Consider the following 16832-nt stretch of genomic DNA (forward strand, 5'->3'; position numbering starts at 1 on the left):
CCTTTCAGGTTGTTGGAGGAATTCTTGCATTGGCGCCTTCCCATCTCTTCCTTCAAATGGAGCCAGGAGAGGCCTGGTATCTTGGTCCAGACTTTGCTGTGAATAACTCTCTGGGTGTATCTCCTCAGTGTAGAAGCAGGAACCGTTCCCGTCCAGATGAAACTCCTCAGCACCAAAGCATGGACGCCTGATAGTCCAATGACCCGCGGGCAACAGGGCGAACTTGAGGGGCAGGACGGGGTCTAGTAGAACACAGGAGACCCTGCCGTGCAAGCTGAAGGTGCCCGTGCTTCCTTTGGGGGTCCTTGAGGCCCGCCTGGTAGGCAGGCACTCACCGCTCTGGGTGGGTAGCCTTAGTGTAGGAGCTGAAGACTGTTCCTGATCAAAGGACCTTGCAGACTAGGCAGGCTTGGGGGAGGGGAGGTCGTGTGTAAGAAAGACAGCCCTGCAAAAGGAGCTGGGGGACCGGAGGGGTTGTGGTCTCTTCCAGGACAATGCCCCCCTGGATAGCACACACTCGCCCCTCCAGATGGAGTTCCTCAGCACCTAAACAGGGACGGCTGGTAGCCCAATGAGCCGGGGACAAAAGGAGGAACGTGGCAGGCGGGGTCCAGTAGAGCACAAGAGACCCTGGAGCACCAGCTGAAGGTGTCCGCACTCCCTTTGGGGGTCCTTGAGGCCCGCCTGGTAGGCTGGCACTCACCTCTCTGGGTGGGTCGCCTTAGTGTAGGAGCAGAAGACTGTTCCTGATCAAAGGACCTTGCAGACTCGTTCATCAAACTCTTGCTAGAGACTGCTGGACCCATCCTAAACCTTTGAGATGTCAAGTATTATTAAGTGTATGAAACCAATTTAAATTTAAAATGAAAATAAAATTAATGTTTATAAATTATAAATAAGATTACAAGTAAGAAATAAAAATTGTCTTCACTTTGTTGGGGGAAGTGAAAAGAGAAAGTGAGTCATCAATGGGCTCAGGACACCTGGGACATCCATCTTGTCCTTAGATTGCATCTGATTAATCCTGAACCCTGAACACGATTCATTACCTTGTCCCTTTGGTCTCAGTGAGGCCACTCAAAATCCCATGCACTTATTTTTTGCAAATTATGTTTATTTTTAATAAGACTCATGATTCCTTTATACGCCAAATGTCAGACTGTACTGATGGAGTGAGATAGTCCCTGCATTCCAGATTTATTTTTTATTTCATGTAGCATTTTGTGGGTTTATAGGCATCCCCACCATACTATATGGTATTTGTCCTCGTTCTTCATTTTTGAGCGCCATCCCCACTCAGAACATTTATACCATCTGCTGCTTCAACTTGATGATAATGGTCACTGGTGTTTGTCATTGGCAAACGTGAACATGTGTCATTCTGGCACAATTAGCCTAGGCCTCTGGGTGGTGGATCCAAATTCACGACTGAAATGGCAGCTGTGGGCATGGAAGGGGCTGGGTCTATGTGAAGCCTGAGCTGCAGCAGTGGGTGAGGTGACCCTGAAATAGACCTCCAGTGAAAAAACACTGGGCCTCTTTCCTGTTGCTCCCGTAGGAAACTTGCAGATCCGGTACAACCTGGGAGGAACCAAAGAGCCATACAATATCGATGTGGACCACAGGAGCATAGCCAATGGACAACCCCACAGCGTCAACATCACCCGGCACGAGAAGACCATAATCCTCAAGGTACTGATATGTGTGTAGACAATCACAGCACAATATTAAGATAATGTTATAGTCTCGCCACCTTATACTGTTTGGCCATTTCTTCTGGGAGAAGGTTTTTTTTTTTTTTTTTGGTTTTGTTTCTTAAACTGTGGATCAAACCTAGGACTTTGCACATGCTAAGTCAAGTTCTCTGCCACTGAGATATATCCCTAGTCATCTTTTTAATTTGTAGCAGAATCTCATTAAGTTGCCCAGGCTAAGGACTGAGGAGATGACTCAGTCATTAAGAACATTTGCTGCTCTTCTGGAGGATATGAGTTCAGTTCCTGCATCCACATTGGCTTCAGAATTGCCTGTAGCTCTAGCTTCTGGAATCCACACATGTGAAACACACACAGACATACACATGCTAAGTAATAATAATAATATTCCCCTGGTTTGCCCTGAGCTTGTGATTTCCCTGCCTTGGCCTCCCAAGTAGACATGCACCATGATTCTTTTTGGGAAGTGGGGCAGGTGGAATACACAATTAATATTATACTTTCTACTTTAAATGTTTAACTTATGAAGTATAAAAATATACACAGCTATCACTTGTTATTCCTGAGGAATTTGTTCCAGAATTCTTCAGAGACACCCAAATCTGAAGATGGTAAAGTCCATTATAGAAGATAGCATAGAATTCACACAGCATCTCTATATCGCTACCTACACACCTACAATCATCTCTATATTCCTTGCCAACCTCATACAATGTAAGTTCTGCATAAACAGTTGCTATGCTATACAAAGATATGGAAACAGGAAAATGTCATGCACATGCTCAAGACAAACAATCTTATTTTCCAATATTTCTGGCCTAAGTTTGGTGGAACCCAAAGTTATAGATCCACAGATAAGGACAGTTAACTCTCATTCCTTCAGGAAAGGCAATGGCAGTTAAGGTGAAGAAATCTTTTAAAGATACGTAGAATAAATATTTCCTCTATAATCTTCATGGCCTCTTGCCTCATTTCTTAGCTATCATTTGAGCTTCTTTCAGGCCACTTCTCATCCATCCCATCATTTTTCCTGGCTGCAGTCTAAGGTATCTGAAGTTTGCCATGTTTCCCCACAAAGGATATTTTGGTCTCCCTGACCTACTTTTTTCTTGACTCCAGTTCAATATAAATAACAATATTGGGTTTTCTGCTTCCTCTATGGAGGCATCCTTAAAAGTCCTCAAAATTCACTTCTTCTCTCAAAAATCTAAGGCCGTAGGGTTTCAGAAGACAAACGGGTGGTTTTATTATTGCCCTCAAGTTTTATTTCAGGTCCATTTACTGCCCCATCCCACCACTGACTTTTATGATGAAGAAAGCACCCAGGGAGACACCATGAATAAAACACGACACGAGGACGTCTCCCTGGGAAGCAAGGCAGAAGATCAAGGAGGAGAGCTGTCACTGAGCTGTCTAGGTGGTGCTCCATACAGATACCTGTCAGGACAAAGAGCAGGAGGAGGCTGCTTTGTCGCAAAGCAAAGTGGCAAGTGGCGGAACCTGGGGAGCCGCTCCCACCTCACCGGAGTCTGCCAGCTGCTGGGAAAGTCGGGTCTGCCAAGGAAAAGCAGACGCCCTGTCTCCTTTGAGTGCTGACGGATGTCAGATTCATAACTTGATGAGGAGGATTCATGTGGCCTTAGCAGTAAATGCCAGGGGGCATTTAGAAAAGAGATCCTCCCTAGGAAAACAACAGCATGCTGTTCCAGCCTGTTAGGCTACCTATCAAACATGGCATACGTGGGGTTATCTCACAGTGGCTGGCAGAGTCCTTGAGCCTTGCACAGTACCTGGCACATCTCATGTGTTACAAATTGTTGAGCATATCAAGCCTACTTTTAACCAGGACCCAAGCTTTATTCAGATAAGATGGGAGAGGGCTGGTGAGACTTGGTTAAAGGGTAAAGCTCTTGCCACCAAGTGTGAGTACCTGAGTTCAAACCCCAATTCCACAATGAAAGGCAAGAGTCAACTCCTGAGGGTTGTCCTGTGACCTCCACACACTCACAACAATGTGCACACCTGCACACACACACACACACACACACACACCAATAATAATAATGATAATAATATTTTAAAGCCAAGAGATAGATGGCTTTATGATACTTTATGGACAATGTGTTCATTGATGTTTAAATAAAATTTCTCTTTTTATATTTTTTTATTTTTGCTTTTTATCTGAATATGGTTTCCCCTTCTCTCTACTGCTCCCAGTTCCTCCCCGCCTCCTCTTGCATTTGGATCCATTCCTTTTCTGTTTCTCATTAGAAAAGAATGGGCTTCTAGGAGATAACAACAAAACATAACAAAATAAAATATAATAAGATAAAATAAAAATCTTCATGTAAAAGTTGGACAAGCCAAGCCAATAGAAAAATAAAAGAGCCACAAGAGAAGGAACAACAATCAGAGGCCCACTCATTTCACATTCAAAAGTCCCATAAAGCACTAAAAGCAATTGAGTAGGGCCTGGTGCAGAGCCATGCAGGCCCTGTGCTTGCTGCTCCAGTCTCTGGAAGTTTGTGTGAGCTTTGCTCAGTTGTTTCAGAGGGACTTACTCTCCTAGTGTCCTCAGATCCCTTTGTCTCCCTGACTCTTCTGCCTTCTCTTTTTTGGGATTTCCTGAGCTCTGAGGAAAGAGATTTGATGGGCCCATCCTATTTAGAGCTGTGTACCAAGGACTCTCTATATACAGTGCCTTTTTGTGCGTCTCTATATTTGTTCCCATTTGCTGCAGGAGGAAGCATCTGAAACATGATCCTAATTAGTCTTATCTGACGTGGAGTCAGCTATCAGGGTAAAAACTAAAAGATCAGAGAAGTAAAGGACCAGCCACAGTCACACAGTCACCTCTTACCTCTCAACTCCTCTGACCAAAAAGGGCTGAGATCCTGTCTCCACAATGCCTTATCACTTCCTCTTTCTGCCTAGCCATATCACTTCCTGTTTCCTGTCTGTATAGACCTCCAGACCTCTATGGTTAAGCAGTGACTAGCTCCACCCTCTGATTTTGCAGGCAAGCTTTATTTGTCAGAACACAAACAAAATATCACAACAGGCATCTCTGATGAAGGCCGAATAAAGCAACAATCTATGAGTATAGCAGAGTATCATTAGGACTTCTTTTGTTGTTACATATTTTTTTAGAACAGTAGTGTTTGATTTTACCCTAAACCTTTGGGCTAATTAGACTCTGGTTCTTGGTCACCTAAGCACTGTTCATTATGGGTTCCATCTCATGGAGTGGGTTTTAAGTCAAATTAGACATTGGTTGGTTAATCCCTCAACGTTTGTGCCACCATTGCCCTATCATACTTTGAAGGCAGGACAGATTGTAGACCAAAGGTTTTGTGGTTGGACTGGTGTTTACTTTTCTCTTTTCGTAGCCTGCAGAGTACTTTTCTATGTCATAGATACTAGAACATGGGGATGAAGGTTCTATTTAGGCACTGGCTCAACATTTTCATGTTCAGTGAGCTATGTGGGTGTTGTATTCATCAATGGTGCTTTACTGTCAGTTTGTGGAGAACAACCTGCTGTTTTGGCAACAGCCTGGGTTGTTTGGGGATTTTCATGGGATCCCTTTGGCCAATTGAATAGAACCCAGTCCGGCACTGGAAGCTTCATTTGGTGACAAGAGATGAACATTAAGGGTTCCGTCTCCCACATTATTTGGGGACTTCATTAGAAGACTTCACCTTCATATATGATAGGACGTTTCCACAGCACTAGGATTTCACACCACATCTCAAATGCTCCTCTACAGCTCAGAGTTTAAAGCTCTTCTGTTCTAGCTCTTATTCCTTCATTCCCATCTTTCCTCTCCCTTCCCACCCAATCTTCCCTTTCTTGCCCTGCCATGCTCCAGCCCACCCATAAAATCTATTCTATTTTCCACTACCAGGGAGATCCATGTGTTCCTCCTAGTTCCTTCCTCTATCTAACCTCTCTGGATCTAATTGTGACTTAGTTATCACTTTATTTAATGGCTAATATCCAAATATAAGTGAATACATATGATATTTATCTTTCTGGGTCTGGGTTACCTCTGAGTGATTTTTTTTTTAGTTTCAACCATTTGTCTGCAAATTTCATGGTGTCATTTTTTTAACAACTGAGTAATACTCCATTGTGTAAATGTACCACATTTTCTTTATCCATTCTTTAATTGAATGGACATCCAGATTGTTTCTAATTTCTAGACATTATAAAAAGAGCACTAATGAACATGGTTTAGCAAGTGAACCTGTGGTAGGATGAGTGTCCTTTGTGTATATACCCAAGAGTGGTATACCTGGTTCTTTATTGATTGCCAATTTTCTGAGAAATTGTCATACTGATTTCCATACTGGCTGTATAAATTTGTTCTCCCACCAGCAATGGAGGAGTACTTGCCTTGTTCCATATTCTCACCAGTGTGAACTGTCATTTGTGGTTTTGATATTAGCCACTCTGAAAGGTATAAGATGAAATCTCAAAGTAATTTTGATTTGCATTTCCTTGATGGCTAAGGATATTGAACATTCTTTAAGTGCCTTTGGTCATTTGAGTATCCTGTACTGAGAGTTTTCTGTTTAGATCTCTACCACATTTTTAATTGGCTTATTTGGGTTTTTTATCTCTAGTTTATTAAGTTCTTTATATATTTTGGATATTAGCCCTCTACTGGATGTGGAACTGGGAAAAATATTTTTCCCATTCTGTAGGCTGTCACTTTGTCTGAATGATAGTGTCCTTTGCCTTATAGAAGCTTTTCAGTTTCCCCGGGTCTCATTTAATAATTGCTGATCTTAGTGTCTGCACTATTGGTGTTCTGATCAGAAAGCCTTCTCCTGGGCCAATATGTTTGAGTCTATTCCCCACTTTTTCTTCTACCAGATTCAGTGTGCCTAGTTTTATGTTGAGATCTTTGGTCCATTTTGAGTTGTGTGTTTGTGCAGGGTGATAAATATGAATCTATTAGCATTCTTCTACATGCATCCATCCAGTTTGACCAGCACCTTTTGTTGAAGATGCTCTTTTTGCCAGTCTGTATTCCTGACTTTTTTAATCAAAAACCAACAACACCTTTCACAATAGCCTTAAATAATATAAAATATCTTGGGGGTAACTGTAACCAAGCAAGTTAGAGACTTACATAATAAAAACTTCAAGTCTTTGAAGAAAGAAATTGAAGAAGATATCAAAAGATGGAAAGGTGTGAGTTTATGTCTGGGTCTTCAATTTGATTCCATTGATCAATGTGTCTGTTTTTTATGCCAATACCATGCTGTTTTTATTACCATGGCTTTGCAGTATAACTTGAGTTCTGGAATGGTGAGACCACCCACAGTTCTTTTATTCAGTATTGTTTTAGCTATCCTGGGTTTTTTTTTTTTTTTTTTTTTTTGCTTTCCCATATGAATTTGGGTCTTATTCTTTCACAATCTGTGAAGAATAGTGTTGGAATTTTGATGAGAATTGCATTGTATCTGGAGGTTACTTTTGGTAGGATGGCCATTTTTATTATGTTAATCCTACTGGTCCATGAGCATGGTTGGAAGACTTTTGAAGACTGCTTCTATTTCACTTCTGTTTAAATTGCTTACCTGGTCTTTATTTAACTTTAGGTAAGTGATATCTATCAAGAAAATATCCATTTCTTTTATATTTTCCAACTTGATAGAGTACATGGTTTAAAGTAGTTCTTTGTAATTCTCTGATTTTCCTCAGTATCTGTTGCTATGTCCCCCTTTTGTTTCTGATTTTGCTAATTTGGGTATTCTTTCTCCACCTTTTAGTTCATTCAAATAAGGGTTTATCAATATTACTGATTTTTCTCAAAGAACCAACTCTTCTTTTCATTGATTTTTTGTACTGTTCTCTTTGTTTCTGTTTTAATTATTTCAGCCCTCAGCTTGATTATTTCTTGTTGTCTACTCCTAAGTGTGCTTTTTGCTCTAGGGCTTTCAGATGTGCTTGTAGTGGCTAATATGAGATCTCTCTATTTTTTATTTTTATTTTTTATGTAGGCACTTAGCGCTATAAACTTTCTTCTTTGCACCGCTTTAATTGTGTCCTCTAAGTCTGGGTGTACTATGTGTCCTTTTTCATTGAATTATATGAAGTCTTTCAGGTTTTTTTCTTTATTTCTGTCTTGACCCAGTTTTCATCAAAGAGAGAGTTGTTCAGTTTGTGAGTTTGTAGTCTTTCTGTTGTTTCTGTTACTGTTGCTATCCATAGTGGTCTACTAGGATCCAGAGAGTTATTTCAGCTTTCTTGTATCTGTAGAGACTTGCTTTGTCCCGAGTATGTGGTCAGTTTGGAGAAAGTGCCATGAGGTACAGAGAAAAAGGTATTTTTTTTGTGTGTGTTTGGGTAAAACAGTCTGTAAATATCTGTTCGATCCATTTGTTTCATGACGTCCATTAGCTCCAGCATTTCTCTGTTTGCTTTTTGTCTAATGTGGCCATGATTAAGGAGGTCCACAAGCACCTTGAATAAAGAATATCAAATATTTATTTGGGGAAAAACTCACAATAAGGGTAAAGAGCTGCAGTCCTCTGTGAGCCCTGGAAGTGGCAAACTGAGCTCCAACCACCAACCAAGAGAGAGAGAAAGAGCATGCTTCCTGTCTGCACTTATAGTACCTCAGACCACCTCCTAATTGGCTAATATCCAAAAGGCTATTGGCTGAATGAATTCCCACAACACCCTGGATCACCTGTCTATTAATGAGAGTACAAAATTGAAATCTCACACTATCAGAGTGTGAGGATCAATGTATGATTTAAGCTCAAGCAATGTTTCTTTTACAAACATGGTTGCCCGTGTTGCTCATGTGTTTAGAGAATAGACAAATATTGTAGAAAATATTGCTTAAATTTGGTTTTATTGTGGAATATTTTAATTTCTCCATTAAGATAATTGAGATTTGTTGGGTATAGAAGCCTTGCCTTGCAGCTGTGGTCTCTTAGAGTCTGCAGTACATCTTCTGGCTTTCAGAGTATCCATTGACAAGTGAGGTGTAATTCTAATAAGTCTGCCTTTATTTGTTACTTGATCTTTTCCCTTGCATCTTTTAATATTTCTTGTCTGTATATTTAGTGTTTTAATTATTATGTTGTGAGGAAACTTTCTTTTCTGATCCAATTTATTTGGTGTTCTGTATGTTTCTTTTACTTTTATAAGCATCTTCCTTTTGTTAGAAAAATTTTCTTCCTCAGTTTTGTTGAAAATATTTTCTGGGCCTTTGAACTGGGATTCTTCTCCTTCCACTAATTCTGTTATCTTTAGGTTTGGTCTTTTCATAGTGTTCCAGATTTCCTGGGTGTTTTGTGTCACCCTAGATTTGTGTTTTCTAGATTAAACATTTTCTTTGATAAATGTATTCATTTCTTCTATCATATCTCAACACCCAAGATTCTCTCTTCCCTCTCTTGTATTCTGTTCGTGAAATTTGCCTCTGTAGTTCCTTTTTAGATTCCTAAACTTTTTATTTCCATAATTTCCTCAGTTTTGGTTTTCTTCATCAATTCTATTTCCATTTTCATGTCTTAAACAATTTTATTCATTTTCTTCCACTGTTTGTCTTTTCCTGGGTTTCTTTAGGGGATTTATTCCTTTCCTCTTTGAGGACCTCTACCATATGATGGTTTTAAGGTCTTTTTCTTTTACTTCAGCTATGTTGGAATATTCAGGGACTGCCTTGGTAGGATAGCTGGGCTCTAATGGAGACATAGTATCCTAGCTGTTTGATTTTGGTTTTACACTGGCATCTAGGCATCTGGGGTTAGGTGTTGATGTCTGGTTTTGTCTTTGTTGGATGGGTGTTTTGTTCCTTAGTTTCTCTTTCCTCTCTGCATGTCTAGACAGTGTTTTGACTGTGTGTTGCCTGATAGGAAATTTTCTTTGGACTTGATAGTTGTGATCACTGCAGTTTCCAAGTAAAATATGTTTCTGGAGACTCAGAGTTGACGCAAACAGGGATAGGCTGGGGGTCTTAAAGGGGTTTGTCGAGCAAGGAGAGCAGAGTGCTGAACCAGGTTCTGCCTATTTCATCCACTTGAAATAGGAAGAGACCATGAAGAGAGACTACCCCAGAGGCTCTGCTATTGTTCTGGGTATGAGACTGGGGGATTCAATCTGGAGGAACAGAGGAAGAGATGAAGATCTGTAGTCAACCTATCTGTGTAAGCTATTAATTTGCATTGACTTTTATATGAAATTTTATTTAATATTCCAGCTGTCTGACCCTTCTCTTCTTCAGTGTTCAACACAAGTACTATTTATCAGTGTAACTTTTAGATAGATTGACAGAAGACCTTGGTTCCTGACATATTGATGTGTATTATTACATTGTCCTTGGTCCACATTTAGGTCAGGTGTCAAGAATGCAAGTCTTGTGTGTTAATGTGCTTCCATCTATAGATGTGGCTATTATTGCTGCTGTTCAGAATAGAGTCAGTCATGGTAGTCCTGGAATCTCATCACTTAAGAGAGACAAGAGGAGTGATATGAGTTCAAGGTCATGACAGCTTTTGTAGCAATATCTGATCTCAAAAATCAAAACAAATACTAAAAGTATATAAAATAATGATTGATCAAACAGTTGAAAATGTTGGATGTTGAAAACCAAATGTTAAGAAGTCTCCTCCAGTATGGGCACTCAAAGTCCTAGTTGGTATATAGCCTGAAATAATATAGGCATTTTTAAAATCTAGTCAGAATGTCTCATTTCATTGGTTTTTCCTCAGTAAATTATATACATCTCAAAAGTTTTATTTCTGACACTGACAAACTAACCACATGATATGCATAAAAAGTGAAAAATCATTTAATATGTAAAAAGCATTGTAAATGGGAAAATAGTTAAATGTCATATCTAAATCAACTTGGGTCATTGAAATAGGAAATCTTAAAACATATTTATAGGTTAATTCTTGACTCTCTGGAGTCTGATGTCAGATTCCAGTATAAATGTGCCTGTATAGATCTGAAACAAATGACCAACAAGGGTCCTGCTGCTCCAGTGAGAAGCTAAGCATGGCACCATAGTAGGGATAGGTTTACTATGAGAGATGGGCTTGGGGAAATGTGTGGGTGGAGAGAGCTGCAGGAGAGGGTAGAGCATTATGCCCTGGGTGTCAGCTGATTTAAAGGCTCAAAATGGCTCTCCCTATCACCATAGAACCCGTATGTCCAACATAATGTTGTGATGTCTGGGATTGTATCTTCTTAAGAGAAGAAAGATCTAGGTGTGGAGACAAGAGTGTTGAAATAAAATACAAACACAATAAAGCTGTTTCGCTCCTGCATTGCTGGTAGGAATGCAAACTGCTTCAGCCACTTTGGATATCAGTGTGGCAATTTCTCAAAAAATTAGGAAACAACCTTCCTCAAGACCCAGAAATACCACTTTTGAATATATATTCAAAGGATGCTCAATCATACCACAAGGACATGTGCTCAATTATGTTTATGGGGCCTATATTTGTCATGGCCAGAACCTGGAAACATCCCAAATGCCCCTTGACCAAAGAATGGATAAGGAAAATGTGGTACATTTACACAATGGAGTACTACACAGCAGAAAAAAATGACATCTTGAAATTTGCAGGTAAATGGATGGAGATAGAAAACATTGTATTGAGTGAGGTAACCCAGACCCAGAAAGACAATTAGCATATATACTCACTCATAAGTGGTTTTAAGACATAAAACAAAGAAAACCAGACTACAAATCACAATCTCAGAGAACCTAGACAACAATGAGGACCCTAAGGGAGACATACAAGGATCTAATTTACATGGGAAGTAGAAAAAGACAAGATTTCCTGAGTAAATTGGGAACATGAGGACTGTGGTAGAGGGTAGAAGGAGAGGGACAAGGAAGGAAGGGAAGCAGAGAAAAATGTATAGCTCAATAAAATCAACAAAAAAAGAAGCTGTTCCACTACATAAATATTAGAATATCGAGTATCTGACCCAGTCAGACACTTCCATTAAATAGTTCCTAAAATTTGATTTTACAACTTTTAAAATTAAAAAATTCCCACCATTTTCACACCCCTCACTCTGACTCTTACGATCTCACTTCCCTCACTCCCTCTCAAAGTTGTGGCCTCTTTTCCTTTAGAATTGGTAGGTACCTATTGAAAATGCATAAATGCATGCCTACAATGTGCCAAGTCTGCTCAGTATTGCTTGCATGTGTGTGTTTTCAGGTCTGAACACTAGGTTTTGGATAACCATGTAGGGGGCTCATCTCTGGGAAAGACTAATTCTCTCTTTCTCAGCAGGGCTTAGTTACCTGTAGCTCTTTGTCTTGGGATGAGTCCCCATGAGGTTTCCTCATGCACACTATCATGTTCCATGGAATTGTCCTTGTTTAGGTCTCATTTAGGCAGCCACATTGTTGTGGTTTCATGGGTACAACTTCCATGTCATTTCTAAGAGACATCAGCCCTTGTGGCTATTCGGACTAATATGGAAAATGCAGTCAGGAATTACAATGGCTTAGTAAGGTGGCAGCAGCAGGTTCTGCCATAAAATCCGTGACTGCAGTAGCCATGGGTAATTGGCTAGGATTCCAGTAACAGGCAGTATTTCCCTTCTGTTGAGCGAGTCTTAATTTAAGTCCAATTACATAGACGAGTTGTTGCCAAATATGAGTGTCACTCTCAAACACTTTGGGACACCCTACCATGTTTGTCATTTTGTGGTTAATATGTATCACGATTGATTGCTCTCCTTCCTTGGCAGCTTCTAGAGCACCTGCCAAGATGATGAACGCTTGTCCTCAGGGAAGAGGTTTTAGTGTCACATCCAGTCTGAAATCTCTGAGTCCCATTGTCCCAAGTGCTTGGTGTCTTCTTCAGTAGAACCTTGACTTCAATCTGTGGGAAGTGACCAGGTGTAGCAGCATTAGTCTAATTGGGTTTCTCTCACTTAGGTTTAATCTAGGCTCTTTTTATTTCAGGGTTCTGTCAGGTATAGTTTTGTGCTAGATTTAGGCCCATGGTCAAAAATTCCAATAATTTTTGGTAGGACTGCTACGTGCACACACCAAGGCTCACTGGTAAAGTTCTCTCCATTTTTGAATCACCAAAATCACTCCATCAATAGACAAATGAACAAGGAATGCAATAAAATCTTGCTTAAGATGATCCCATTGTCATTAGGATAGGTGACCCCTTCCCAGGGAAGTCTGTTCTGTGTGTCACTCACTAGTGTTTTTAAACTGCAAATATCCATCCTCTGATGCTGGACCAAGTGCATTGCATTCAGAGTCTGTGAGTTCCTGTCCAGGAGTTGGGGCAGCCAGGTAGCTGCAGCTCCTTGTCACCTGAAAGTCTATGGAAGAGCCAGTGAAACATGTAATCATTGGCCTATCTTTTTATACTGTCTGTTGGGCTCTAGCATCTCAGAAGGAAAAGGATGTGTGTATGGGGAGCAGAGTGATTCGGACCTGGATGGGAAGGAGGAGTCCTGTGACCATGGATGTCCAACTGTAAGGAAGGGCCACTGGTTCACAAGACCATGAAAGCCACAGGATGTTTTCCATGGAAACCCTGTGAAGGCTCCCAAGGCACTGGGATGGTTGTACACTGACAAAGATTAAAAAAAGAAGATAACAAAATGGAAGGCAGAGATGATGTAGCTGGATAGTGAACATGTTAACAAATCTGGCATCTAAACATTCCAAGATCTTCAAAGGCAAGTCTACAGATGCAATATATCAGCCTCTAATCACTTTAACTGAAAGAGCACAGCACATTTTACTGATCCTTTGACATGAATCTGTACCTGGCTGTGTTTAGGCTCCATGCATGGAATGTCACTGGTCCATTCATCTTCATGTAGAGTCGCCTAGAAACACTTTCCAGATGCCTGGTGTCCTGTGATCCACATTGAACCTTCTGTTCCTCCCCTACGTCCCAGTCCTTCATCAGCAACTCTCTAAAAATTGATGCTAATCTTATTTTGGCACTGGAAGGGGTAGGTAAATGCCCTTCCAATTTATAAATTTTATCCTCATGATTCTGTGACTAGGTTAGGGCTCCTGGCTACTTTGCTGCCTTCCTTCACTTTTCTTGGGGAGGCACCAACTAAAGGCTAAGATAAAAATTATGGATAGAGGTGGGCTGATATTCTGGACGAGGTCTGAGTATACAGGTATATGCCATAAACATGGAGATAGAAAGTGAGAAAGAACTACCCACACTTACTCTTTCTGAGTAACCATCACAGCCTGTTCTTAGAAGTTCAAAGTTTGGGAACAATCAGTCAGAAATACAAGGAAAGGACCAAACTAAGCATTTCGGGATAAACCGTGATAGCAGATGAATGTCATATTTACTGAAAACTACACAATACTAGAGCATAAGAAATACAATAAAGAATATAAGATTACATGGCTTCAGAACTGTACTGTGCACACAAGACAAAGACAGAGATCTATAGTAGAAATCAGAGTATAATTCTGGCTTCTTCTAGGTAGGCATGGTGAGACCTTAAGGAAGCAAAAGCAATTGTGTCTAGACAGTTGCCACCAGAGAGGAGATTTCAAGGTTTTCCACTACACATCTGCATTAAAATTATGTCTGTATTTCCGAGTCATCACATTCTTGTTACTTGCTGTTTTTAATAAGGTCAGGTTGTGGACCAAGGTCAAGAGAGTCAGGATATGAGGGTTTGGACCACAGTCTTGGTTTGTGCAGGTAATGTCTCATATCAGACCACCAATGCTAGTCATTAAGGTGGTTCCAGTTTCCTCTGATGCCATAGTGATAACTGACACACCTGAAACCATTTTGTCCTGACCTCTTGAAGACCAGATAGCAGCTGGGCTCATCCCCCACACCCATCATGCCAAAATCTTCCCAGATTGTTTCTCTGGTGTGGTCCAGATACCATGAAGCCCATGTTTTATGGTCCTGGGTCCTCTGAGTTGAGCATATCTCCTGGGTGTGATGAAGAGAGGATGAGGCCCACAACCCTTGAAATTAAAAATTTGACCCAGGCTTCTTGGAAGTAAAGGAGTAGTCCCCAGCTCACACTGATTTTCATTGGCTGTGAGTCATCAACCTAAAAAGCCTTGTTTATACATCCAAGAGTTTTGGTGATTAGAGTCTAGCCTTGGGTTTGGGGAATAAGGTGAAGTCACAATAAAGCCATGTCCCATTTAACCACTCTTGATAGTAAGGCATGAGTGGTCACTAAAGAGAGTGCTTGCTCCATTTGAGGTATGTGGTTCTAGCTCCTTGCTGTGACCATACTACTGGGTCATATGAACAGAGGGTGTGGTCCACACACCACTGAATTTAAGCTGGACCCAGGGTACTCAGTGGTCAGGGAGCTGGCAAGACCCTATTGATGTCACTTTATGGTCTTTGTCCTTATGTCTCATTAGACCTGTACCCATTGTTGTTAAAGTGGGTCCAACCTTCTTAGAAGGCTTAGTTGGTGCAGACTTAACTCTCAGTTGGCAGAATTTTTTTTCTGAATATCTTGAAATCTGAATAGGACCTGTGATGTAGTGGCAAACCACAAGATGCAGCCCACACGCTCTTCCTGCCAAAGTCCACCCAGATTGTTTGATGGTCATGTGGTCCCAGACATCCTGAAGGCCCTGTAATATTCCTGGCTCTATGAATTGGTACATCCTGAATTGGATAAATAGAAGGTCCTAATGCACCCACTTGAAGTTCAGTTTTACACAGGCTTCTTTGATGAAGGATCCCCTGCTTACACTGATATCAGTTTGATGGCCAATCATCAGCTGAGAAATGCTTGCTTTTGAGAATAGGGTCTGGCTTGTCAAACAAAACCACTTGAAGTCAAGGAAAGGTGTCTTTTAATCCTTTTTTATTTTAAGGTATTTCCATTTTGTTTGGTCATTTAGGTGAGTCCTTGTCTCCCATTAAGGCTGTGGTGTAGTCCTGGCTCCCTTGTAGTGAGTATTGTCTCAGATCATAAAAAGGGGGTGCAGCCCACACACCCTTCAATTTAAGCTGGACTCAGGGTACTCGGTAGTCCAGGAGCTTCCAAGATCTCATTGATGTCACTCTATGGCCCTTGTCCTTATGTATCTCTTCAGACTACCACTCCATGGTGTTAAAGCATGTCCAACCTTCCTGGAGGAGTGTGTGCTCTAGGTCACAGTTGAGGTCAAAGTGCCGTCCTTGATCTGTTGTAGTACTGATACAACCTGGACACGGGATTCCTGGGTATGGACCACACATCCTTGATTCTAAGATTTACTCTTGTTATTTGATATTCATTAAATCTGTGAGGTGGTCTTGACTCCCTGATTCTCCAGTGTTGCCTGGGTTGGGTGAAAGGAGGGTGTATTCCATAAATCTTGAAAGTAATGTGTTGTATCTCAATTGTTAAACTATTAACCCTTGTTAGTGCAGTAGATCTATTCTTGGAGGGTTTGGTGTGAGCTAACTCTTACTTCACATCAACTTTTCCTGCATATTTTGAAATCCAGATAGCACATGGTCAGACATGAACAGAGGGTACAGTCCACACACCCCTAATTACAAAGTCTGCCCATATTGTTTGATTGCTATTTGTGGCTCAGATACCATAAAGGAAGTGGTTTGTTCCTGGCTTCCCTGTATTAATAATGGAACCTGGGTTGGAAGAAGAAAGGGTGTGACTCATACACACTTGAAATTTGACCCCAAGGATGTTAATATCTCTTGGCAGTCCATCATAAAGTAAGTGATGTGGGAGTGTCATTTGTCTATCTGTTGCTTTCATTGGTTAATTAATAAAGAAAACTGCTTGGCCTGATAGGGCAGAATTTAGGTAGGCAGAGTAAACAGAACAGAATGCTGGGAGAAAGAAGCCGAGTCAGGCAGTCACCATAATTCTCCTCTACGAGGCAGACGCAGGTTAAGATCTTCCCTGGTAAGCCACCTTGAGGTGCTACACACATTATTAAGAATGGGTTAAAGCAAGATGTGAGAGTTAGCCAATAAGAGGCTGGAACTAATGGGCCAGGCAGTGTTCAAAAGAATACAGTTTCCATGTAATTATTTAGGGTAAAGCTAGCCGGGTGGTGCTAGCCGGGGGTGGTGGGACGCAGCCCCGCCACTCTTACTACAGGGAAGGAAGCCTTCT

The 16832-nt window shown here is 41.0% G+C and overlaps 1 protein-coding gene across 1 annotated transcript in view; it reads left to right on the forward strand.

Annotated features, from left to right (window-relative positions):
- Positions 1-16832, forward strand: part of Cntnap2 (contactin associated protein 2) — a 1600222-nt gene that overhangs the window by 1402829 nt on the left and 180561 nt on the right. The window contains exon 21 of the mRNA XM_050164469.1: positions 1559-1692. Within this exon, the coding sequence (XP_050020426.1) occupies positions 1559-1692 (134 nt within the window). The remainder of the gene's footprint in view (positions 1-1558; positions 1693-16832) is intronic.

This window comes from Alexandromys fortis, unplaced genomic scaffold (genome assembly GCF_014885135.2).
Source record: "Alexandromys fortis isolate MF-2015 unplaced genomic scaffold, M_Fortis_MF-2015_v1.1 scaffold_133, whole genome shotgun sequence".
Classification (NCBI taxonomy): Eukaryota; Metazoa; Chordata; class Mammalia; order Rodentia; family Cricetidae; genus Alexandromys; species Alexandromys fortis.